The 27274-nt window shown below is 48.1% G+C and overlaps 1 protein-coding gene across 4 annotated transcripts; it reads right to left on the bottom strand.

Moving 5' to 3' along the window:
• Positions 1-1228: 1228 nt before the first annotated feature.
• srsf3b (serine and arginine rich splicing factor 3b) lies at positions 1229-12861 on the bottom strand. Of its 4 annotated transcripts, none has more exons than XM_072253299.1 (6): positions 12804-12861; positions 10750-10957; positions 8338-8472; positions 4031-4072; positions 3139-3225; positions 1229-2352 (listed from the first exon to the last, which is right to left on the bottom strand). In XM_072253299.1, the coding sequence occupies exons 2-6, from the start codon at positions 10953-10955 to the stop codon at positions 2325-2327; spliced, it is 498 nt and encodes a 165-aa protein (XP_072109400.1). In that variant the 5' UTR covers positions 10956-10957; positions 12804-12861; the 3' UTR covers positions 1229-2324. The 4 variants fall into 4 exon arrangements, 3 of the variants coding, with proteins under 3 accessions (XP_072109400.1, XP_072109402.1, XP_072109401.1); XM_072253301.1 differs by having other exon boundaries at positions 12747-12856; XR_011885398.1 differs by lacking the exon at positions 1229-2352 and adding an exon at positions 6047-6507 and having other exon boundaries at positions 3178-3225; positions 12747-12831.
• Positions 12862-27274: the final 14413 nt, after the last annotated feature.

Raw genomic sequence — 27274 nt, 5'->3', positions numbered from 1 at the left:
TTAGTGCAGAAATTACAGGGGCCCTAGCAGACATATTCAAAAGATCCTTGGACAAGGGTATGGTCCTGGAGGATAATGTTGTTCTGATTGTTGTTTAATAAAGACTAAGATTAAGCCAGGAAGTTGATGGCCAGTGATCCTGACATTAGTGGGGAAGTTTTTGGATGGTATGCCAAGGGAATGGATATAGTTGTATATACAGACTGATTAAGAATAGTGAACAGGGACTTGTGCATGGTAGGTCTTGTCTAACCAGCAAAGCTGACGAAGGCAAGACAGTGGATGTTGTTTACACAGACTTTAGCAAGGCATTTGACAAGGTCCTTGCTGGAAGAAACCAGCGTGGTTTTATGTAGATGGTTGCCCAACTGGAGGGCTATGACTAGTGGACAACTGGGTCTGTTTGTCTGTCATCTATAGCAATGAACTGAATGATAATGTGGTAAACTGGATCAGCAAATTTGTGGATGACTAACAGAGTTTGCGGCAGCATCTGGACCAGATGGAAAAATGGCAGATGCAATTTAATGCAGACAGTGTGAGGTTTTGCACTTAGAGGGGACAAACCAGGGTAGTCTTACACGTTGAGTGGTAAGGCATTGAGAAGTGCATAGAACAGAGGAATCTGGGATTACAGCTCCATAATTCATTTAAAGTGGTGTCACAGGTCAATAGGGTTGTAAATAAAGATTTGGCGCATTAGCCTGCATAAATAAAAGTACTAAATACAGGAGATAGGATGTTATGTTGAAGTTGCATAAGACACTGGAGAGGCCTAATTTGGAGTATTGTGAACAGCTTCGGTCATATACCTACAGGAAAGATGTAAATAAGATTGAAAGAGTAGAGAAAATTTACCAGGACACTGCTAGGACTATAGGGGAACATGAACTATAGGGGAGATTTCACACAGGTATACAAATTTATGAGGGGTATAAATAGGGTAAATGCAAGAAGGCTTTTTCCACTGAAGATGGGCTAGGTGACTAGAGGTCATTGGTTAAAGGTGAAATATTTTAAGGGGGAACTTCTTCACTCAGAGGATGGCAGGAATGTAGAATAAGCTGCCAACAGACAGGATTGATGTGGGCTTGATTTCAACATTTAAGATATTTGGATAGGTACACGGCTGGGAGGGGTTCATGGGCCTGTTTCTGTGCTGTAGTGTTCTATGCCTATCACCCCAAGTTGTCACACTAAACAAAAGCCAATGAACTACTACAGAAAATGTGTAACCAAAGTTTATTTCCAAGAAAGTCACAAAACAGCAAACAAATGGCGCAGTGTCACAATAGGATTCAGATCATGAAGGAGAAAGTGTATTGCTCCAATTTCTCATATCTCCAGTGGGCAAAATACACAGCAGGGCAGTGCGGGTATTTACAACGCAGTCGTTAACAAGGGAAAGATTAAGCACCAGCATTTCCGACATAATAAACAGCAATTTTCAGGTTAGGAATTAACCTGTACCACAAATACAGAACACTTCTCCCCCAACACTGTAGCCAATTATGTGAAATTTACACAGGGAAAACTGATAGAAATACCACTTCCTAGATTAAATTTACCAATCCAAAGAGTTACCACACCACAAATCCTTTCAAAAGCCTACTAAAATTCTTAATGTTCTGACCTTCTGTTGAACTTAAGGAACCTTTCCCCAAATACTGGAATATTGCAAAATCTTCCGGTCACCCATTCTTTAATTATTCACCTCCAAATAATGCCCCCGAGTCACTACACTAATGAAATCTACTACAAACTAACAGGTGCAGGATTTACAAACAGTTATACTACAGTTTTAACATCTCGAAGGTATTTTAGGAAACACGACGAGTACGTACAAAAAACAATTACAGCACCCAACCCTCAGATAGCACGGCACAGGTGTGCTGTCATGTTATGTTAGAAAGCCCTCAAGCTCGGACAATAACCAAGAAATGAACAAAAACTACGGCTGGTCAGACTTGCTTGTGGGAAGATGGGGCAGGGGGTGAAATTATCATCAACTGAAGATGGACAAGCTTAGCGGTTCTGGCAAGCCAACCCTTGTACAAGGATTCAATGATGTGCCCACAATTTAGTTCCCGCCTTTATATAAAAAAATTCAACTCTGCTTGCAACTCACATGACTGAATTTCTACATCTGAAAATCTGATCACTGGTTACATTATGGAGTACAAGAAAACACAATGAACTAACTGCTAAAACAGGGTAAAAAATGCTTAACTGCATGTCTGAAGAGTCTAATAAACAAATGCAATCACATTCTTAACAACTCCAACAGTCTGTACACGATCTTCAAAGGCCACTATGCTTCAGATTCACTTCCTATCAGTTGACCTGGAGCGGCTGAAATAAGAGAAAAGGAAACTGGTTTAAAACAGAGCCGACTTCATTATAACTATCTCAGTAATTCTAAAGAACTGTTATACAAAATACCTTCAATACCTAGACATTACGTGCAAAAATGTGCATACTCTATTATAGGTGTAAATTACATAACTCACGATATGAATGATCAAGTTCTGCAAAATGAAACTGGACTAAAACTAATAGTCTGAAGAAATTTGCCAGAAAAGAAAGCATCCTTTGCTCAGAAAGAGGCAGTTAATCTGATCAGCCCTCCCAGCCTATTACGTTATCACTGCACTGTAAACCAATTATTATTTCAACATTTATTTCAAGATACAGCAGGCCCTTCTGGCCTAACGAGCTCAGCAACCTATCCATTTAACCCTAAACTAATCACAGGACAGTATGTCTTGTGCAGTATAGGGGAAACCAGAGCATCTGGAGAAAATCCATGTGTTCATGAGGACATATAAAATTCTCAGAGATGGTGTCATCGCCCCAAGCTATAATAGCATCTCGTTAACTACACTACCCTGATACCCCCACAGTATATTTATAATGCTGTTTACATTGTAAATACATGCCTGGCATTCATGCATTTATACACATTAAACCCCTTAACCTTTTTGTTAAATTATTCAATGTTATTTTGTGTTACATGTCGCACACTAACCAACACACAACAAATTCCTAATCCGTCTAAGTGTATATAGTGAATAAAGTTAATCCTTATTGTTTCTTCTTTAACCCTACTGATCCCCCTCATTGCGAGCATTAACTTACCTGCGAGACCTGGAGAATGAGCGAGATTGCTTATGGTTCCTCTCCCTGGACAGGGATCTCTCTCTCCTGCGATCCCTTGAGAGGGACCTAGAGCAAAATGAAAACATGTTATGAGATCAAAAATACACTGAGGATGAGAACTGACTTGACAAAAGTGTCAAATAGGAGGAATAGATCAAATAGACAGTGAGAGATTTTCCCCCCAATGGTTAATATGAGGGGGTGTAATTTTAAATTGATTGGAGGGAACTATTGGGGGGAAGGATGTCAGATACAAGTTTGGTCCATAAAGCAGCAGATGCCTGCAACACTGTCAGGTATAGTAGAGGCAGATACACTAGGGACATTTAAGAGACATGGATGATAAAAAAAAAACAGAGGGCTATGTAGGACGGGTCAGGTTGATCTGAGAATAGTTTTAAAGGTTGGCACATCATGGGCTGCAGAACCTGTACTGTTCTATGCTCATCTAATTACCTTAGGTTAGTTAATTGCATTGAACATACATTCATGCTAGTTAAAAGACTCAGAGCTTTAAAGCAGCCAGAGATTGACTTCAGACTTTGGAAAATGACAAACTTTGAGACAAAGATTAGCGAAGCACACAAGGTTCCACTTCAGAGATAAGGCAGGAACAAGAACTGACGTTAAGAAGACTGATACAATGCTCACAAATTGTAGGAACTCAGTAAGTCAGGCAGCATCCATGTAGGGGAATTAATACTGACGTATCAGGCCAAGGCCTTTAACAGACTTGCTAAGTTCCTCCAGCATCTGCTAAATAACTCCTCTGTGATTATGATGCTTGGAACAGAATGTTTGGGAAGGCTTGGGCCAAACTGAGGCAAACCTTGCCGCTAAAATGGCAACCTGCCAGTAACACCACACGTACCTGCTGCGGCTTCTGCTAAAGCTCCTCCGGCGAGGTGGTGATCTAGGAGCGAGAGGGGAATTAGTGAGGAAGGAAACTGACTACAATCACTGCAGTGACTGGTGTGAAGCACCACAGCCGGTCCCAATAACCCAACTCACTAATAAAGGCAAATTAATTACTGCACCTGAGGCCCGACAAACGCCTGCACAAAGATCTGTTTTTAAAGATTAAAGTAATCTACAAGGTGACAATCAATAAGTTTCAAAATAAGACCACTGCAGGGTTTTCATTTCTTCAGCATCTTGCAAAGAAATAAATCATTGCAGGAATCAAAATAACAGAATGGAGAACTGAATGGTCAATGCACAACCATTATGTCACAGGAGGACAGTACAGCAGCAAAGTAAACGAAACCCAATTGCTGAATTAATGCAGGAACAGATCAGCTGACTACTCAGCTTTCAACAGGTCTGCCCTCAGTGAAACAATCCCCAAAAACCCTGCATTGGTGTAATCGAAGCTCTACAAAATCCTTGCTATGATGGGACAATCAATAGCACACTGCGTGTTCCAAAATTAGAGGAATCCATTGGTTAACAGCAGGAACAGAAAACATTCCAAACTAGTCCACTGGTTTGGGGCTTTTGATCTTGCTTTAGGTCTTGGATATGTTCCCAGTACTAGCAATGCCGCTGGTAATTTCACACCACATGAAAAGCTCAAGTTACAGTGGCTCAACAGTTTAGTTTGCTAAATGAAGAAAAATGCCCCAGCATAAGTTTTCTTCCTGCCCAATGTCCAGCGCCGAGAACACCAAGGTGCACAAGGTGTCCCATCATAGCAATGCACTTTGACATAGATATAAACTACAACTCAATTATTATATTCTTCAGACCTGCACTGTTACCTCAAACGCTTGGGTTAACTGGCTTTAGGTCCAATTTCATAAACTCTCTGCAGTACCTGTGAGCCTAACATCTGCATCATAAACTTAGCAAAACCAACTTCACTTAAATGAGGAAACACTGTATTCAGTAGTGGCTTTCAAAGAGTTTAATTCAGAGAACAGTAAATATTCCCCAGTTTTCTTTAAATTAGAGACAATTACCACCATTAGGGGAATCATATCCTACCCAAATTACCAGTGAAAAAGAATGAACACGCATGTTTTACCGTTGCAATTGCTGCCCCCCCCCCCCATACATAAGACCAACAGTGTTGTGCAGAAACAACACAGCATCCCATGAAGCCACCACTGTATACTTTCCTCAGTAGGGGAGGAGGAAGAAAAATCTAGGGCCGAGTTCTCAAAGGAATAAAAGCAATTAGGAGCACAGTGCCACTAAGATGACGACTGTTGGGCAATCGGCACAATGTGGCCTCTGCCCGTTTAGGACACAGTATTGGACAGCCAGTTTCCCCATTGATGATTTTTCCCAACATGCTGTTCCCCGCCCCCCTTTTTAGCAGTGGCTATCTACTCTGAATAGCTTTAACATAAATTTCAGTTATCATTCCCACTTTACCATCATCAGGGCCACGGCACCTCTCAAGGGACCAAGTGTCCAATTTTCAACTAGTAGGTCTTGGGGCACACACTGGGCATATTCTTCAATAGGTAGCCACAGGCCAGAAAAGAGCCAATAATTGTCTCCAAAACTTAAAAGGGACTTCATTAAATTTTACATGTCATCAGCAAGAAATCAAGTATAAATATTAATCCTTTAGTGTCCTTTAAATTAAAATCAATTCTTAATTTAGGGCATTCCCTTCAGAGGTACTCTGGCCCAGTTAGTTCTTTTTGCACTCGTGGCCAAGAATATCAGAGGCATCAATTAACAATAATCATTAGCTAAAATGCACAAGTAGCTTGCTAATTATTCCAGTGCCCAAGTGCAAAAAACATCCTGCCCCTTCTAAAAAGCTTTTGTCTATACACAGCCAGCCCCCTAAAACGCTAGTCTCGTTACCTTGTCAAAAAGCTTACTCCATTATACCAGCAGTAGACTATTGTATTAAGCAGGAAAAACTTACTAGTTTTTTGGCTTTCAACATGCTAGAAATGGAGAGGTGAGGCTGCCGGACTGACGGCCAGGTAGAATTTGCTGAAAAGGTTTGCCAGATGCGTGGTATTTGGTTGGCAGAGGGGGGTGTAGTGGTTTTTTTCCTGCTTTTTATTTAGCCGAAGGCTGCTGACACAAATGCTGAGTGTTCGGCTGCTGTTGTGGAGAAAGTAAACAGCTGATTTGACCAGAGTGGTGCGGGGCAGTTGAGGCAGCCGCTGCCGATTGGTCATGGTTGGAGAAGAGGCTGAGATACAGCATGCTTGGGAACCAAAGGGCGGTTGGTGCAACCTGACGACTGGACATGCCTTGGTCATGTGATACCGACACCAGCCAAGCTGATTGGGGCGCGCTGGTCACATGACGCTGAAAGGGCTAGTTGACTGGCTAATGCAGGTTCGAAGGGTGGTGAGAAGAGGCATGATGGTGACTCTGCAAGGGGGGTTCATTTTTATTAATAACAATGGATAAAATGCAACTTTAAAAATAAATAGTGCAATACACAAGCCATCAGTAAAACCAATCTCATTTTAGCCATTAGTGATGAGTGACAACGCAAAACAGCAATATCTAACCTCTCAATCTGATTGCAAATGGCCAGAATCCAGCAACATGCTGTAATTTATACCTGTTCATCAGGGTTCCTTCTGAATGCAACCAGCGTGAAGTACACGCCACTAGGCTGCTTGCTGCCCCATGGTGACAGGCACACTTTGCATCCCTAGAAGGGGAAGAGACATGCCAATTCAGCTGTACCTGAACATCCAGCAGCATCTCCAACATGAAGACGCACTTGCCCGAGTTGCAGCCAACTCTGCCATACATGAACGTCAGGAATCTAACCGGCATCTCCAACATGAAGGCGTGTTTGCCAGAGTTACAGCGTTTATTACCAACTGGCTGCCAAACCCTCCCAAGGGGGAGGTCTGCCTCTACCTCACTTCAAATTCTATTGATGAGCAGCAGCAGAAGGAACCCTGGCTGGAGTGCAGCAGGCCCAGACGTGCCCTCCCAGTGCACCCCTGCAACAACCTCAGCTTGGGTTATTGCATTCTGCAAAAACTCCCAGCTGAGGTTTGCACTAGCAAGCTTAAATGAAGCTCAAATATGTCACCAAATCAGAGAATTTCAGCCATTTACACTGTATTGTTCAAATTCATGGTATGTTATTTGGAAACATTCTGAACATCTTTATCTTAACATTGGTCAACATAGGGCCAGCTTACAACAAACCCCTTAAAAACATACTTTAAAAACCTGACAGATTTGAATGCAACTTTCATTTTAGAAATTCCACCTATGTTGAAGTTATCCAAAGGGATCACAGTTGCAGAAAGCCTAGTACTGTGCTGCACTTACTAAAACACTGATCCTTGAGATAGAGAATTGGCATTGATTCTGGGTAACACGTGTACAGACCAGTGGAAGGCTGGGCAGGTAACAGCCTGGAAGCAGTAATTCACCAGACTCCACCATTAACTAATTATCCAGCTGCAAAATACAGCAAACTTCAAAAATAGATTGGATTTGAGAAAACCTGGGTAAAAACAATCCACTTAAGGGCCCATAGCCAATTCTGATCCCCTCTGCACCAGTATTTTAGTACCAGAGCACTAAGTAATCGTGATGCTGTGAAATAAGCAAAGTTAAAAACTCTGAACCAACAGTGGCAAGGAGAGGTAGCGACAGCCCCAGCAGTACACCACCCAGTTACATATGGGGCACTTCCAGAACCACGGAGGTCGGCAACCAAGGACGCCAGGATTAGAGTAATGGCAGTGATGGGAGATGGCAATCAATCAGAGACTGGAAACCGATCTAACCAGTGGAAGATGAGGTTTACCACTGTGTGCCCTTCCAGGTCAGCGATTACAGCGGTTAAGGCAAGTCCATGCCGAGATGACTCACTGCTTGGACCAACCCAAGATTTGGGTACTGGGAGTTCAACTTTTCTGAAAGCAGTACTTTAGAACTCAGCTCAGGTAGCAATGAGCTGTGACAGGTTCATCATGGCATCCTCAGTGCCTTCCCAAACAACCCACACACCGTGGTGTTCATGCCTGCACAAACTTAGCAAAATGCAACAGAAGCCAACGTGGAAGTTCAGGCTGTTGTTGAAACCATGTCGCCCATCACTAGTAGCCAATACATCAAGCAAACATCTCAAAAAAATAGATGAATTAAACAAAAAGAGTTAAAATTACAAAAACTTAAATTTTACATGCACAGCTACACCAAGACGACAAAGCCCAAAGGTGTTACCTGCGGCGGACTGGGGGGCTCCTACGGCGATAATCCTCGCGGGAACGCCGGGCCCAGGCTGGAGGCGGGCCACGATTACGAATGCGTCTCTCGCCATTGGAGAGTTCTACACGAACACGACAGCCACAAAGATTCCTGAAAATCAGCAAATCAGAATCTACCCACTCACACATCTCCTGCATAAACACAGACAAGTTCAACAGCCCACTGCAAATTTCAGAGCAAAGATTCTAAACTATTACAAATAATTTTTCTTGGTTATCCTGAAACAAATATCTACAAATAAGGAAATGCAAGACATTCTCTGCTATACGGCAATTTTTGTTAGCCAGGACATGCATCTAGAACAAAATCTTCATGTTCATGGACTCCCTGGATAATCTAAAACATGCAATAATGGAAACTGTATCCTCATCTTTTTGTGCGACTGCACATTTACTGCTGTCTTATATGTGTCACTGTTGGCACTGTGTTTTAAACTTTGGCCCTGGAGTAATGCTGTTCTGTGTGCCTGCATTCAAGGATGGTTGAACGACAACTGAACTTGAATTTGATATTTAAGAATTGTTCGGACTCGAACGATGAATCCCATGAAAACTGGGTCTCCAGGAATTTAAAACAATACAGGCTCTTTAGCCTAAAGTGTAATGCCGATCTCTTAACCTACTCCAAAATCAATCTAACCCAAAAGGTAAGCAGACCAGTTGGGTACCAAGGATAGGAAAATCTTGGCAATATTATTGATGTACGCCACGGTATCGTAGTGGTTATCACATTGCTATTACGGCTTACAGCTCGGGGTGAAGGAGTTTGGAATTCAATCCTGGCGTCTTCTGTAAGGAGTCTCTGTACATCCTCCCTGTGGAATGCGTGGGTGTTCTCCAGTTCCCCTGGTTTCCTCCCACAGTCCAAAGAAGTGCCGATTAGGTTAAATGGTCATTGTATCGTGATTAAGTTAGGGTTAAATCTGGGTTTGCTGGGCGGCGTGGCTCGAAGAGCCAGAAAGGCCTATATTCCATGTTGTATCTCTAAATAAAAAAAAACAAAAATACTCCGATATTTAACCTGAGATAACAATTGTCCATTAAGATATCATAACAGACAGCGACAGTGTGATTCAATGGTTCAAAGGAACTTGGCACCACCTTGACGACCAATGCTAGGCTGACAATGTGTGGCCTTATCCCAGGACAGACTAATTAACTAGTTACTGTCAATTACTGTTTAGTGTAGGTGAAGAATGCTAACATACATCGCACGTCAGGGCACCATGATGGTGTAGTGGTCAGTGCGATGTTATCACAGCTCAGAATCTGATACCCACATCATCTGCAAACTTTGTATATTCTCCCTGTGGACTCTGAATTTCCTCCCACAGTCTGGTTAGTAGGTCATTGTACATTGCCCTGTGAGTAGGTTAAATTGGGCATCACTGTGTGGCACAGCTTGAAGGGCCTGCTCTGCACTGTATCTCTAAAGGTAATTAAAATAAAAAATGAGCAAAACTTTTCAATTTGGTTTGTGGTAAGAGATTGTTTTGATAGTTCAGACACTCAATTAACCTACAGCTTCAACTTTAAAATCCATGAATAATTAAGCTTGACTCAAATGACAGCATGGTTATTACAAACGTGACGAACGAAGTTTCAACCATCAGGCTGAACTGGTGTGGATAGCTCCACTCACTGAACTGATCCCACAACCTAGGGACTCACCTTTGAGGTTTCTAGAACTCACATTCTCAGTACTTATCACTTATTTATTTAGTATAATTTTGTGTGTTTTTAAAAATTTTGTATTCGCACTATGTTGTTTTTTTGCACACTGGTTGGTCTGTCTCTGTCGCGTGTGGTATTTCATTGATCCTATTGTGTTTCTTTGTATTTACTGTGAATGCCTGCAAGAAAATGAATTTCAGGGTAGTATGTGTATTTTGCAAATAAATTTACTTCGAAGATTGGAAGAGGTGCCAAATAGATCAGATGTTTCCAATTAGATCTAAAACTAAGCTAAAATAGCATCTCCTTCACAACCACATTAATCAGCAAAAGTCTACCTGCCTCCGCTGCGCTAAACGCAAGATCAGACTTTTTTTTTAAAACTTGGATTCAATGAAGCAAACAGTCTAGTACCAGAGATTTATGATTAGTAATAGTCCGGCTGGGTCACAAGAATATATCTGCCAAGCATCACAAAGCTGTAGTCACACAAAATGGACACTTGGAAAGGCAGCATTCAGCAAGTCTCTCATTCCAGTCAGCAGGTGGAGCAATAGTGGAGACAAAACTATACCCAGGAAACTGCAACGACTCCATTAGACTGCCTGCCTTCAATAACACAATTACGCGGAGCGCGCCAAGGGTTTTTGGAGAAGCCTTGCAGGAAGGGATATGAATTTTGAAGAAAGATTACCTTCCATCTAGCTCCCTGACAGCATCAGAAGCATCGCGTGGATCTTCAAACTCAACAAAAGCGAAGCCTGGTGGATTTCGGGCAACCCACACACTACGGAGAGGGCCATAATACCCAAACGATCGCTCCAGTTCAGTCTTGTTCCCATTATTTCCCAGATTCCCAACGTACACCTTGCAGTCTAAAGGACACGAACCATGATTCATGGCTGCAAGACCAGACAAAAATCTGTGAATTACTGGGAGCTTCTTCACACTGAAACTTTGTACACAAAACTACAAAAGACCAACTTCAAAATACAAACATTCAACTCAAGTTCTCATTATTTATTACTTTTTCTTTCTGTATTTGCATAATTTGTGTCTTTTGCACACTCGCTGTTTAGTTTTAAATTGATTCTATTGTTTCTTTGTTCTATTGTGAATGCCAGCAAGAAAATGAATCTCAGGGTAGCATGAAATATGGGGTCTTTGATAATAAATGTACTCTATGGATCAAAACGACGAAGCCTTTTAACGTGAAGAATTCACTTAACCAGTTAACTTTGCATTACTGTAAATAACGTGGATTAAAGGACACCGTCCAACAGCAACCCTCAGGGCTCAAGGAATGAAAATCTAAAACGTGCCGCTAATGATTAGCTGGTAAATGTGAAAACATCAATGACTGGTTCTGTCAATAACACTACTTGGCCTTTTAACATTTCAAGGGCTGGTTGAAAGCAGTGCCATTGTTTACTATGCCACAGGAGGAATACTGAAACTACTACCGAACAAGTAATTTCAGACCAGTAAACTGTGGGAGGGAGCCTACAATTAAGCAAAAAGTAACAAAATAAAGCAACAGCTCAATTAAAATCCACAAAACAGTCTTGCCAAAATAAAAGCCGAAGGATAAACATGTAAATGCTGCATTGTAACAAAGACAAGTTAAAATGCTACTTAAAACCACAGGATTAATCCGATTCTCTCCAAAAGATGCCAAAAGCAGACACAAAGATGCCGCCGCGTAGGGGCGCGGGTCGATTATTTTCAAGGCAAATTACAAAATCGGATCCAACTTTCCCAGTGACATGGCATAATCTAAACAAGAGACTCTGCAGGTGCTGGAAATCCACAGTGACACACAAATTGCTGGAGGAACTCAGCAGGTCAGGAAGCGTCTAAGGAAATTAACAAAGTGCCGACATTTCGGGCCGAAATCCTTCATTATCCTTCCTTTTCAGTCCTTGGGTACAGGAGATCCCTAACAAAGTAGCCCTGCCTTCATCGTGTTACTTGAGTTTGTATGCTGCACTGGATGCGGAGTAACAGTCATTCAACCAGTCCTGACCGTTTATTCATGTCCACAGATGCGCCTGTTTTGCTGAGTTCCTCCAATGCTTTGCATGTGCAAATCGCAGAGGCACCGCCAGAAGAAAAAACAAGTCAGGAGTTGATTCACAGCTCAATGTTGCGACTGGGAAACAATGGCAGTACAAAGACGGCGGGCGCAGAAATACCCAGCTGGCTGCCCCTTGTGCACAGCCCTGCAGGGAAGGGAGGACCGAGGCTGCAGACGGCCGGAAAGTGGCGGGACAGCGGTGTAGAGAGAGTCCCCGGCCGGTAATGGGACTGCTGTAGGCCAGGGGCGATGGGCTCACGAACCCGGCCGCCGCCTCTTTGTTCTCGGCCCACATGGGAGAAAATGGCGGCGCCATCCCCAGACCGCGCCCGCTCCGCAGGGACCACGCATCCCACCTCCTCCTCCTCTCCCCTCAGTCCCCGGCCGCTCCGCCCCTCCCCTCCAACTGACAGCTACAGCCGGGGAAGAGGGCTTCAGCACCAAGAGGTCGAGGCTAATACCAGGTCGTTACGGCCCGAAGCCTGGGATCTACGTAGGGGCCTAGTAGAGAGGGAGGTGGCGCCTTCCCCACCACGATCCGTCTGGGATCGGAGCCCGGCACTGCACGGTGGGGTGCCCGGCCACTAGGCGTGCTGGTCAGGAGCCCCAGTTACCTGCTACTCCCGGCCCGTGCGCTTGCCTAGTGCTGCCGCCGCCGACTGACCGCTCACCGACAAAATGGAGGTCCTTGGCGCCGCCGCCGATGAAAATAGGCGTAGTCACGTGGTTCCGCCCTACGTCTCCTTCCTCTACATCGGATTGGTTGCATCATCGCTGTTCCCGCCTCTCAAGCGCATTTTCTGAAGCTTATTGGTGGTGCCGCCACAATCCCCGCCCCTCCGTTTCATTATCCGCAGCGTATTGGTGAAACCCCCGCGGTCCCGCCCCCACACCAGAGCATCTCCTGGAACTGATTGGTGGAGAGCGCCCATTCATTCCGATCATTCCGCGTGTGCTCCAGTTCCTGGAGCTGGGGGTCGATTGTCTGCTCTTGGGGAGGATAGGAATGGCCACGTTACCGTGCAACGCCCCAGGTTGCTGGACGTGGCCACGCCAGCTCACCAGTCCTTGATGGAAAAAGTCTTGCGAACAAAAACTTGGACCATCAATTCCCCCTTCTTGGCACTTAACCCCTTGCAAGCGGGACAAGTCCAATACCTCCTCCCTCACCTCCATTCAGGACCCTTCCAGGTGAGTCAACACTTCACCTACAAGTCTGTCGGAGTCATCTATTGTATCTGGTACTCACGGTGCAGTCTCTTGTACATCAGTGAGACCCGAGGAAGATTGGGGGACCGTCTTGTCCTTCGCACCTTCCGCAACCGGAAGGATTTCCTGTAGCAAACCATGTTTTTTTATTCCAGTACCCATAGCCTACTCCGCTGCCTCCTGTTCCGCCTGTGTAGCTTCCAACCTGGCGGTATGAATATCGAGTTCTCCAACTTCGATTATTTCTCGCCCCTCGCCCTTCGCTCTTTCATGTTCCCCACCCTGGCTCCCGTCTTACCTCTTACCTTTTCACTTCCCCATCACCTCCCTCTGGTGCCACTCCTCCTTCCTTTTCTCCCAAAATACCAGACATCCCACCCAACAAAAACTCATTTCAGGGTGGTCTCAACCTCACAGCAGTCTGTGTCAATGAATTAGCCTCCCTAATATGTTGTGGTCCCTAAAAGAAATAAAAGCATAAGGTGTATCCTTATTATATTGTCTTATGCAGAAAATGTGACATTAAAATATGTACTTATATTATCATGGAGTCGTTTTTTATTCTATTACAACCTTAAGCAAGTCTACAGGGAGTTTGGCCTCATCACGTAGGACATCAATAGAGTAGCTCCTTAGCAGCTGGCCAGCTAGCTTAAATAACGTTAGTTATGCTAATGAATGAATAACACCTGTTAAACTCACCTCAACACGTCTTTTACAGTCTTAACCCACTATGGGCAATAGAAAAGTCACTATTGCAAACAGTGCAACGAGCAACACTGTCATTATTTTCGACCCCTATTAGGCAGGGGTACACTTTAGTGTAGTCTGGGATGAAGTATGTTTTATATTTCCTTTTTTTGGAATATTCTGCCATGGTGCTGCAGGACACTAAACTGAACTGATGGACAATGAAAAAGAGAGAGAGGTCGACTGTAAAGCCCACCCACAGAGAAAACTGATAGGTCTACTTAGAACAAAGAGAGACCAATCAGGATTTTTTTATCCTCTCCCTCTCCCTGTCTCTCTCTCCATCTCCCTCTCCTTGTCTCTCTCTCCATCTCCCTCTCCCTGTCTCTCTCTCTGTCTCCCTCTTTCTCTCTCTCCGTCTCTGTCTTCCCCATCCACCCACCTTCCCCCTCAACTGGTCTCACCTGTCACCATTTCCTTTCCCCGCCTTCTCATTCTGGCTTCTGCACCACCCTTCCTTTACATTCCTGATGATCGGTGTCGGCCTGAAACGTCGACTGTTTATTCCACTCCATAGATGTGCCTCGCCCGCTAAGTTCCTCCAGCGTTTTGTATGTATTGCTTTGGATTTTCAGTATCTCCAGAATTTCTGTGTTTATCTATGACCACAAGTCTATTGGAAAGGTTCAAAAAACTAGGTAATGATAGAAATCTAGAAGATTATAATGCTGGCAGGAAGGAGTTTAAGAATGAAATTAGGAGAGCCAGAAGGGGCCATGAGAAGGCCTTGACGGACAGGATTAAGGAAACCCCCAAGGCATTCTACAAGTATATGAAGAGCAAGAGGATAAGTAAGACATGAGAGAATAGGACCTATCAAGTGTGACAGTGGAAAAGTGTGTATGGAACCGAAGGAGATAGCAGAGGTACTTAATGAATACATTGATTCAGTATTCACTGCAGAAATGGATCTTGGTGATTGTAGGGACGACCTACAGTGGACTAGTGGACTTGGGTGTGCATGCAGCCTGTTACGGTCGAGGCAATAGGCTGGTCCTGGACTTATTTCCTGGTATAATTTACATATTACTATTTAATTATTTATGGTTTTATATTGCTATATTTATACTCTATTCTTGGTGCAACTGTAACGAAAACCAATTTCCCTCGGGATCAATAAAGTATGACTATGACTATGACGATGAAAAGCTTGAGCATGTAGATATTAAGAAAGAGGATGTGCTGGAGCTTTTGGAAAGCATCAAGTTGGATAAGTCATCAGGACCAGACGAGATGTACCCCAGGCTACTGTGGGAGGCAAGGGAGGAGATTGCTGAGCCTCTGGCGATGATATTTGTATCATCAATGAGTACGGGAGAGGTTCCAGAGAAATGGAGGGTTGCAGATGTTGTTTCCTTATTCAAGAAAGGGAGTAGAGATAGCCCAGGAAATGATAGACCAGTGAGTCTTACTTCAGTGGTTGGTAAGTTGATGGAAAAGATCCTGAGAGGCAGGATTTATGAACACTGGGAGAGGCATAATATGATTAGGAACAGTCAGCATAACTTTGTCAAAAGCAGGTCGTGCCTTACGAGCCTGATTGAATTTTTTGAGGATGTGACTAAACACATTGATGAAGGTAGAGCAGTAGATGTAGTATATATGGAATTCAGCAAGGCATATGATAAGGTACCCCATGCAAGGCTTATTGAGAAAGTAAGGAGGCATGGGATCCAAGGGGACCTTGCTTTGTGGATCCAGAATTGGCTTGCCCACAGGAGGCAAAGAATGGTTGCAGGTGGGTCATAATCTGCATGGAGGTCGGTGAGCAGTGGTGTGCCTTGGGGATCTGTTCTGGGACCCTTACTCTTTGTGATTTTAATAAATGACCTGGATGAGAAAGTGGAGGGATGGTTTAGTAAGTTTGCTGATGACACAAAGGTTAGGGGTGTTGTGGATAGTGTGGAGGGCTGTCAGAGGTTACAGCGGGACATTGGTAGGATGCAAAACTGGGCTGAGAAGTGACAGATAGAGTTCAACCCAGATAAGTGTGAGGTGGTTCATTCTGGTGGGTCAAGTATGATGGCAGAATATAGTAGTAATGGTAAGACTCTGGGCAGTATGGAGGTTCAGAGGGATCTTGGGCTCTGAGTTCAGAGGACATTCAAAGCTGCTGCGCAGGTTGACTCTGGTCAGACCCCACTTGGGATACTGTGCTCAGTTCTAGCCGCCTCACTACAGGAAGGACGTGGAAACCATAGAAAGGGTGCAGAGGAGATTTACAAGGACGTTGCCTGGATTGGGGAGCATGCCCTATGAGAATAGGTTGAGTGAACTTGGCCTTTTCTCCTTGGAGCGACGGAAGATGAGAGGCACTGATCATGTGAATAGGCGGAGACTTTTTCCCAGGGATGAAATGGCTGACGTGACAGGGCACAGTTTTAAGGTGTTTGAAAGTAGGTACAGAGGAGATGTCAGGGGTAAGTTTTTTACGCGGAGGGTGGTGAGTGTGTGGAATGGGCTGCCGGTGACGGTGTTGGAGGCGGATAGGATAGGGTCTTTTAAGAGACTCCTGGATAGGTACATGGAGCTTAGAAAAATAGAGGGTTATGGGTAATCCTAGGTAATTTCTAAGGTAAGGACATGTTTGTCACAGCAATGTGGGCCGAAGGGCCTGTATTGTGCTGTAGGTTTTCTATGTTTCTAAGTCCAGCAGGCACTGGTCAACTCTGACACGGTGGGATATGACCCTCCAGATACTGTGGGGTGAGTTTCTGAGAAAACTGTCCAAGACATCTGGTAGAATGGCCATGTCACCAGATCTCAGCAGCAAGAGCCAAGACTCCCTGGGCTGGCAGTGAGAGGAAGGCTCCCAGGCAAATACTTGCTGTACAGACGCACTTGATATGATTGACATCAAGTGTGAGCTGCCCGTTTGTGTGAGACAGTATAATGTTACTGGCACCACTATAATAAAACAAACAGTTGTATAAATGCGTGAATATGCAGCAATAAAAGGTGAAAAGTGATCAGTGCAGGATGAGAGTGTGTGTGGGGGGGGGGGGGAGGGGTAGGGCAGCTCAGTGTATCTGTGCACTGTGGGGCAGCTCGGTGTATCCGTGCACTGTGGGGCAGCTCGATGTATCCGTGCACTGTGGGGCAGCTCAGTGTATCTGTGCACCGTGGGGCAGCTCGGTGTATCCGTGCACTGTGGGGCAGCTCGGTGCATGTGCACTAGGGGGTAGCTTGGTGAATGTGTGAACTAGGGGGCAGCTCGGTGATCCGTGCTCTGTGGCGCAGCTCGGTGTATCTGTGCACCGTGGGGCAGCTCGGTGTATCCGTGCACTGGGGGCAGCTCGGTGTATCCGTGCACTGTGGGGCAGCTCGGTGTATCCGTGCACTGTGGGGCAGCTCGGTGTATCCGTGCACTGTGGGGCAGCACGGTGTATCCGTGCACTGGGGGCAGCTCGGTGTATCCGTGCACTGTGGGGCAGCTCAGTGTATCTGTGCACCGTGGGGCAGCTCGGTGTATCCGTGCACTGTGGGGCAGCTCGGTGCATGTGCACTAGGGGGTAGCTTGGTGAATGTGTGAACTAGGGGGCAGCTCGGTGATCCGTGCTCTGTGGCGCAGCTCGGTGTATCTGTGCACCGTGGGGCAGCTCGGTGTATCCGTGCACTGGGGGCAGCTCGGTGTATCCGTGCACTGTGGGGCAGCTCGGTGTATCCGTGCACTGTGGGGCAGCACGGTGTATCCGTGCACTGGGGGCAGCTCGGTGTATCCGTGCACTGTGGGGCAGCTCGGTGTATCCGTGCACTGTGGGGCAGCTCGGTGTATCCGTGCACTGGGGGCAGCTCGGTGTATCCGTGCACTGTGGGGCAGCTCGGTGTATCCGTGCACTGTGGGGCAGCTCGGTGTATCCGTGCACTGTGGGGCAGCTCGGTGTATCCGTGCACTGTGGGGCAGCTCGGTGTATCCGTGCACTGGGGGCAGCTCGGTGTATCCGTGCACTGTGGGGCAGCTCGGTGTATGTGTGCACTGTGGGGCAGCTCGGTGTATCCGTGCACTGGGGGCAGCTCGGTGTATCCGTTCACTAGGGGGGCAGCTCGGTGAATGTATGAACGAGGGGGCAGCTCGGTGTATCCGTGCACTGTGGGGCAGCTCGGTGTATCCGTGCACTGTGGGGCAGCTCGGTGTATCCGTGCACTGGGGGCAGCTCGGTGTATCCGTGCACTGTGGGGCAGCTCGGTGTATCCGTGCACTGTGGGGCAGCTCGGTGTATCCGTGCACTGTGGGGCAGCTCGGTGTATCCGTGCACTGGGGGCAGCTCGGTGTATCCGTGCACTGTGGGGCAGCTCGGTGTATGTGCACTAGGGGGTAGCTCGGTGAATGTGTGAACTAGGGGGCAGCTCGGTGATCCGTGCTCTGTGGCGCAGCTCGGTGTATCTGTGCACCGTGGGGCAGCTCGGTGTATCCGTGCACTGTGGGGCAGCTCGGTGTATCCGTGCACTGGGGGCAGCTCGGTGTATCCGTGCACTGGGGGCAGCTCGGTGTATCCGTGCACTGGGGGCAGCTCGGTGTATCCGTGCACTGTGGGGCAGCTCGGTGTATCCGTGCACTGTGGGGCAGCTCGGTGTATCCGTGCACTGGGGGCAGCTCGATGTATCCGTGCACTGGGGGCAGCTCGGTGTATGTGTGAACTAGGGGGCAGCTCGGTGTATCCGTGCACTGGGGGCAGCTCGGTGTATCCGTGCACTGGGGGCAGCTCGGTGTATCTGTGCACTGGGGGCAGCTAGGTGTATGTGTGAACTAGGGGGCAGCTCGGTGTATGTGTGAACTAGGGGGCAGCTCGGTGTATCTGTGCACTGGGGGCAGCTCGGTGTATGTGTGAACTAGGGGGCAGCTCGGTGTATCTGTGCACTGTAGGGCAGCTCGGTGTATCCGTGCACTGTGGGGCAGCTCGGTGTATCCGTGCACTGGGGGCAGCTCGGTGTATCCGTGCACTGTGGGGCAGCTCGGTGAATGTGTGAACTAGGGGGCAGCTCGGTGTATCCGTGCACTGTGGGGCAGCTCAGTGAATGTGTGAACTAGGGGGCAGCTCGGTGTATCTGTGCACTGTGGGGCAGCTCGGTGAATGTGTGAACTAGGGGGCAGCTCGGTGTATCCGTGCACTGGGGGCAGCTCGGTGTATCCGTGCACTGTGGGGCAGCTCGGTGTATCCGTGCACTGTAGGGCAGCTCGGTGTATCCGTGCACTGTGGGGCAGCTCGGTGTATCCGTGCACTGTGGGGCAGCTCGGTGTATCCGTGCACTGGGGGCAGCTCGGTGTATCCGTGCACTGGGGGCAGCTCGGTGTATCCGTGCACTGGGGGCAGCTCGGTGTATCCGTGCACTGTGGGGCAGCTCGGTGTATCCGTGCACTGTGGGGCAGCTCGGTGTATCCGTGCACTGGGGGCAGCTCGATGTATCCGTGCACTGGGGGCAGCTCGGTGTATGTGTGAACTAGGGGGCAGCTCGGTGTATCCGTGCACTGGGGGCAGCTCGGTGTATCCGTGCACTGGGGGCAGCTCGGTGTATCTGTGCACTGGGGGCAGCTAGGTGTATGTGTGAACTAGGGGGCAGCTCGGTGTATGTGTGAACTAGGGGGCAGCTCGGTGTATCCGTGCACTGTGGGGCAGCTTGGTGTATCTGTGCACTGGGGGCAGCTCGGTGTATGTGTGAACTAGGGGGCAGCTCGGTGTATCTGTGCACTGTAGGGCAGCTCGGTGTATCCGTGCACTGTGGGGCAGCTCGGTGTATCCGTGCACTGGGGGCAGCTCGGTGTATCCGTGCACTGTGGGGCAGCTCGGTGAATGTGTGAACTAGGGGGCAGCTCGGTGTATCCGTGCACTGTGGGGCAGCTCAGTGAATGTGTGAACTAGGGGGCAGCTCGGTGTATCTGTGCACTGTGGGGCAGCTCGGTGAATGTGTGAACTAGGGGGCAGCTCGGTGTATCCGTGCACTGGGGGCAGCTCGGTGTATCCGTGCACTGGGGGCAGCTCGGTGTATCCGTGCACTGTAGGGCAGCTCGGTGTATCCGTGCACTGTGGGGCAGCTCGGTGTATCCGTGCACTGTGGGGCAGCTCGGTGTATCCGTGCACTGTGGGGCAGCTCGGTGTATCCGTGCACTGTGGGGCAGCTCGGTGTATCCGTGCACTGTGGGGCAGCTCGGTGTATCTGTGCACTGGGGGCAGCTCGGTGTATGTGTGAACTAGGGGGCAGCTCGGTGTATCTGTGCACTGTAGGGCAGCTCGGTGTATCCGTGCACTGTGGGGCAGCTCGGTGTATCCGTGCACTGGGGGCAGCTCGGTGTATCCGTGCACTGTGGGGCAGCTCGGTGAATGTGTGAACTTGGGGGCAGCTCGGTGTATCCGTGCACTGTGGGGCAGCTCGGTGAATGTGTGAACTAGGGGGCAGCTCGGTGTATCCGTGCACTGTGGGGCAGCTCGGTGCATGTGTGAACTAGGGGGCAGCTCGGTGTATCTGTGCACTGTGGGGCAGCTCGGTGAATGTGTGAACTAGGGGGCAGCTCGGTGTATCCATGCACTGGGGGCAGCTCGGTGTATCCGTGCACTGTGGGGCAGCTCGGTGTATCCGTGCACTGGAGGGCAGCTCAGTGAATGTGTGAACTAGGGGGCAGCTCGGTGTATCCGTGCACTGTGGGGCAGCTCGGTGTATGTGTGAACTAGGGGGCAGCTCAGTGTATCCGTGCACTGTGGGGCAGCTCGGTGTATCCGTGCACTGTGGGGCAGCTCGGTGTATCCGTGCACTGGGGGCAGCTCGGTGTATCCGTGCACTGTGGGGCAGCTCGGTGTATCCGTGCACTGTGGGGCAGCTCGGTGTATCCGTGCACTGTGGGGCAGCTCGGTGTATCCGTGCACTGGGGGCAGCTCGGTGTATCCGTGCACTGGGGGCAGCTCGGTGTATCCGTGCACTGTGGGGCAGCTCGGTGTATGTGTGAACTAAGGGGCAGCTCGGTGTATCCGTGCACTGTGGGGCAGCTCGGTGTATCCGTGCTCTGTGGGGCAGCTCGGTGTATGTGTGAACTTGGGGGCAGCTCGGTGTATCCGTGCACTGGGGGCAGCTCGGTGTATCCGTGCACTGTGGGGCAGCTCAGTGAATGTGTGAACTAGGGGGCAGCTCAGTGTATCCGTGCACTGTGGGGCAGCTCGGTGTATGTGTGAACTAGGGGGCAGCTCGGTGTATCCGTGCACTGTGGGGCAGCTCGGTGTATGTGTGAACTCGGGGGCAGCTCGGTGTATCTGTGCACTGTAGGGCAGCTCGGTGAATGTGTGAACTAGGGGGCAGCTCGGTGTATCCGTGCACTGTAGGGCAGCTCGGTGTATCCGTGCACTGGGGGCAGCTCGGTGTATTTGTGCACTGTGGGGAAGCTCGGTGTATCCGTGCACTGGGGGCAGCTCGATGTATCCGTGCACTGGGGGCAGCTCGGTGTATCCGTGCACTGTGGGGCAGCTCGGTGTATCCGTGCACTGTGGGGCAGCTCGGTGTATCCATGCACTGTGGGGCAGCTCGGTGTATCCGTGCACTGTGGGGCAGCTCGGTGTATCCGTGCACTGTGTGGCAGCTCGGTGTATCCGTGCACTGTGGGGCAGCTCGGTGTATGTGTGAACTGGGGGGCAGCTCGGTGTATCCGTGCACTGTGGGGCAGCTCGGTGTATGTGTGAACTAGGGGGCAGCTCGGTGTATCTGTGCACTGTGGGGCAGCTCGGTGTATCCGTGCACTGGGGGCAGCTCGGTGTATCCGTGCACTGTGGGGCAGCTCGGTGTATCCGTGCACTGTGGGGCAGCTCGGTGTATCCGTGCACTGTGGGGCAGCTCGGTGTATCCGTGCACTGTGGGGCAGCTCGGTGTATGTGTGAACTAGGGGGCAGCTCGGTGTATCCGTGCACTGTGGGGCAGCTCGGTGTATGTGTGAACTAGGGGGCAGCTCGGTGTATCCGTGCACTGTGGGGCAGCTCGGTGTATCCGTGCACTGTGGGGCAGCTCGGTGTATCCGTGCACTGTGGGGCAGCTCGGTGTATCCGTGCACTGGGGGCAGCTCGGTGTATCCGTGCACTGTGGGGCAGCTCGGTGTATCCGTGCACTGTGGGGCAGCTCGATGTATCCGTGCACTGGGGGCAGCTCGATGTATCCGTGCACTGTGGGGCAGCTCGATGTATCCGTGCACTGTGGGGCAGCTCGGTGAATGTGTGAACTAGGGGGCAGCTCGGTGTATCCGTGCACTGTGGGGCAGCTCGGTGTATGTGTGAACTAGGGGGCAGCTCGGTGTATCTGTGCACTGTAGGGCCGCTCGGTGAATGTGTGAACTAGGGGGCAGCTCGGTGTATCCGTGCACTGTAGGGCAGCTCGGTGTATCCGTGCACTGGGGGCAGCTCGGTGTATCTGTGCACTGTAGGGCAGCTCGGTGTATCCGTGCACTGGGGGCAGCTCGGTGTATCCGTGCACTGTGGGGCAGCTCGGTGTATCCGTGCTCTGGGGGCAGCTCGGTGTATCCGTGCACTAGGGGGCAGCTCGGTGTATCCGTGCACTAGGGGGCAGCTCGGTGAATGTGTGAACTAGGGGGCAGCTCGGTGTATGTGCACTAGGGGGCAGGTCAACTAGCCATACTGGATCTGCTGATAGGTAATGAACCAGGTCAGATGTCAGATCTCTCAGTGGGAGAGCATTTCAGAGACAGTGACCACAACTCTCTGATCTTCACTATAGTCTTGGAGAAGGATAGGAGCAGGCAGTATGGGTAGGTACTTAATTGGAGGAGGGGGAATTATGATGCTGTTAGGAAGGAACTTGGGAACGTATGTCCTCAGTACAGCGGAAATGCGGGGGTTGTTTAGGGAGCTCCTGCAAAGGGTTCTGGATAGATTTGTCCCATTGAATCATGGAAGAGATGGTAAAGTGAAGGAACCATACTTGAGAGGAGATGTCAAAAATCTAGTCAAGAGGGAAAAAGAAGATTACTTAAGTTTTAGGAAGCAAAGATGAGAGAGTTGTAAAATAGACAGAAAAGAGTTTAAGAAGTGATTTAAGAGATCTAGAAGGGGACATGAGAAGGCCTTGGGTGAGTAATATTAATGAAAACTGCAAGGCATTCTACATATACATGAAGAACAGAAGGATGACTAAAGTGAGGGTAAGATGGATCAGGGATAGAAGAGGAACCATGTAACTGGAATTGGAGGAGGTGGGGGAGACCCTTAATGAATAATTTGCTTTGGTATTCACGAATGAGAGGGACCTTGAAGGATGTGAGGGAGGCATGGATTAGGCTGAAATACTGAAATTGTTGATGTTAGGAAAGAGATGCTGGAACTTTTGAAAAACAAACATTAGGATAGATAAATTCAAAGTTCAAAGTAAATTTATTATCAAAAAACATACGGTATGTTAGGACATGTTCTGAAATTGGGGTATATAGCAAACATTAACTTCAACAGCCAACCTTTAGACCTGAACAAGGATTGTAGATTAAATTTAAAATGCAGCCTTGAACAATAGTTTTCTGAAGCTGTGGACAGCAGTTAATTGAAAAGTCAGACAATGCTGATTAACATTCATTTTGGGTGTCTGAACTGTGGGCATGAAGAAGGAGGTGTGAAAATTATATATAATTCAAAGGAAGCATTGTAGATACATTGTAAATATATGTAACACCCTGGGAAAGGTTTCACTGCTAATGTAATGGTCTTTCTGTAGAAGCAGTGTTTGAGTTATAATTAGAGATAACGGGTGCTTTGGAATGTGAGCCGTCCAATGACAGGAAGGTGTTTTCGTGCAGGGTGATCTGGGTCTTTTGTTCAGCGGGAGATGAAGAGAGAAGGCGCCGGAGCGCAGCCATGATCTGACGAAGGCCAGGGAGATTGAAGGAGGATCGGCAAAGGGGAAACCGTGAGCTCCAACTTGTGCACATTAGACTGTTCCATTAAAATTGGCCCTTTTCTTTTTTTTGCTTTTTCTTTACTAACCCTGTAGTCAAATTAAGAATTATAAAACTAAATCTTTTAGTTGTATGTGGTGTGCTGTCTGTTATTTCATGGTACTGATTCGTAACGGTAACAAATCACGCAGCATCCACACAAACGAGGGTTTCGGGGTGGGCTCACACCTCAATCTCACCCGTTTGGCAGGGCCAGAGATTGTCTTCCCTAGATCTACACAGCCAACAGAATCTGAGGGGCTCATCCGGGATAGATTTTGTCAGATATTGTATGATTGCCCTGAGCATTGACTCAGTGGGTTGTATGTTTAAGTCTGTTAAACTATTGTCCGGTAAAGTGAAAATGATGCTGCTGGGGTCGAGCGGTGGTGTGAATCCACGGGGTTACTGGTAACGAATGTGTGCGTGTTGAGTGGGGTAGATATTCGTACTCCTGTATGAGAGGAGGAGAATGCATTGGAGGCACGGAAGGGCTCTGTCAGCAGGATACAGTCCTCAGTAGCGGTACCCTGCAGTGAAGTGACCACAGATAGCCTGCCCTGGATACCTAAGCAGAGAGGGACGTTGGGAAAACTTTATAAGAGACCCAGTGAGGGGGCAGCCTGGCATTTCAGTGGGGGGGGGGGCGCAGGGAAACACATTCCGAGCAATATATCAAGGAACACCCTAAAGCAAACAAACATATTCCTGAAGGCTTAGTGGGATCAAGCTCCAGTGTTTTGCTACGAATAGAAGGTATTTATGCTAGAGCCGTACTTGACACAGGGTGCAGGTCACTTAGGTGTACTGTTTGTTTTACAACCAGTACTTGTCGAATTCACCATTGATGCCTCTCAGTGCACCGGAGGTCTGGGGTCTTAATGCGGGTGATTATCCATATGGTGGTTATTTGTCAGTGAAGCTGGAGTTTTCGGATGCCAATGTGGGCGTGGCTGAGGTCCTGGATACATTATTAGCACTGGTTTGTCCAGACCCTGTTGCGAAGGGCAGCATTTCAATTCTTCTGGACACCAACACTCCTATTGTGAGGAGACTCATAGGATCCTGCAAGGAGAAAGCTGGAGAGAGATTTCTGAGAACATTGTCTGTTCACTCAATGTTTTGAGCTGCTCTTCAGGAAGTGCGTGGCTGCATTGGGCTGGATAACGAGTTTAAACGAGGGATTGTGTGGTTCACCCAGTCCAAGCCAATTGTGTAATGGCCCAGGGAAGTAGTGACAGTAATGGGAAACCCCAAATTTCCCAGTATGCCCAAGGGCGAGGCCCTCTTGGTAGACCGAGAAAAGAGGGCGTGTATGCTGGGGTAGTGGTGAGGCCCAAACTGCAGGAGTCCTCGGTTGTACAGGCAAACAGGATGGCAGTGATTGTCAAGAACACTACGAAGAGGGAGGTCACCCTCAGGCAGGGGATGCCCCTGGCACACCTCTTCCCGGTGACGGTCATGTCTCGTGTCCCTGTGAGACACGCCGGGGAGAAACTATCTGCAAAAGAGGGAAATTTGACCACTGAGTCATTCAACTTTGGGGACTCCCCGGTACCTGTAGGTTGGAAGAGGAGGCTGGTAGAGAAGATGTTGAAGCTGGAAGGTGTCTTTTCCACTGACGAGTTTGATGTGGGCTGTTCCAAGAGCACTCGTCACTCCATCCGGGTGACTGAGGACACCTCGTTTAGAGAGAGGTCACAGCGACTGGCCCCTGTGGAGGTGGAAAATGTTTGGCAGCATTTGCGTAAGTTGAAGGAAGCTGGGACCGTCACCGAATCCCGGAGCCCCTACGCGTCCCCAATAGTAGTGGCCCGGAAGAAGAATGGGAAGGTACACATGTGTGTGGACTATAGGACTCTGAACAGGCGTACCTTTCCCAACCGGTATACGGTTCCAAGGATCGAAGACAGGCTGGCCTGTCTGAGTGGTGCGAAGTGGTTCAGTGTGCTGGACATGAGGAGTGGATATTACCAGATCCCCATGAGTGAGGCTGACAAAGAGAAGATGGCATGTATATGTCCACTGGGATTCTTCCAGTTCAAAAGGATGCCCCAGGGCATATCGGGAGCTCCTGTAACCTTCCAGCGGGTCATGGAGAAAATGGTGGGGGATATATATGAACTTGCTTGAGGTATTGGTGTACCTGGATGACATCACAGTGTTTGGGTCCACTGCGACAACTGTACAAGAAATGACACTACTGGGTACTCACCATGTTACCTGATGTTTGGGTGCGAGGCGAGGTTGCCCATCGACCTTTGTTTTGGGACTGGCGAGGAAGACCTACCACCGAAGATTTATCTGAAGTATGTGACTGATATGAGAAAGGAGCTGAAAAAGGCTTATGAATCAGCTGAGGTCGCGGCTGCCAAGCAGAATCAAGGAAATAAGAGGAGGTATGATCAAGAGGTTAGGTTCTCCCAACTCATGCCGGGAGACCAAGTCCTCATAAAGAATTTGAGCCTACCTGGGAAACAAAAGTGGGCTGATGGGGGAGATTTTGAACCATTTTTTTCTTCGGTATTCACTAAGGAGAAGGATATTGAATTGTGTAAGGTAAGGGAAACAAGAAGGGTAGTTATGGAAAGTATGTTGATTAAAGAAGAGGAAGTACTGGCGCCTTTAAAGAATACAAAAGTGGATAAGTCTCCGGGTCCAGACAGGATATTCCCTAGGACCTTGAGGGAAGTTAGTGTGGAAATAGCAGGGGCTCTGCGTTGGAAGGTCACGTTTGACAAATCTTATTGAATTTTTTGATGAGGTTACTAGGAAAGTTGACGAGGGTAAAGCGGTGGATGTTGCCTATATGGACTTCAGTAAGGCCTTTGACAAGGTTCCACATAGAAGGTTAGTTAGGAAGGTTTAATCATTAGGTATTAATATTGAAGTAGTAAAATGGATTCAGCAGTGGCTGAATGGGAAATGCCAGAGAGTAGTGGTGGATAACTGTGTGTCAGGTTGGAGGACGGTGTGTAGCGGTGTGCCTCAGAGATCTGTACCGGGTCCAATGTTGTTTGTAATATATATTAATGATCTGGATGACGGGGTGGTAAATTGGATTAGTAAGTATGTAGATGATACTAAGATAGGTGCCACTGTGGATGATGAAGTAGGTTTTCAAAGCCTGCAGAGAGATTTAGGACAGTTGGAAGAGTGGGCTGAAAGATGGCAGATGGAGTTTAATGCTGAAAAATGTGAGGTACTACATTTTGGTAGGACTAATCAAAATAGGACATACATGGTAAATGGTAGGGCATTGAGGAATGCAGT

Source organism: Mobula birostris, chromosome 3 (genome assembly GCF_030028105.1).
Source record: "Mobula birostris isolate sMobBir1 chromosome 3, sMobBir1.hap1, whole genome shotgun sequence".
NCBI lineage: Eukaryota > Metazoa > Chordata > Chondrichthyes > Myliobatiformes > Myliobatidae > Mobula > Mobula birostris.
Note: the sequence above shows the minus strand (reverse complement) of the source record. Positions and strands in the feature narration are given on the sequence as shown.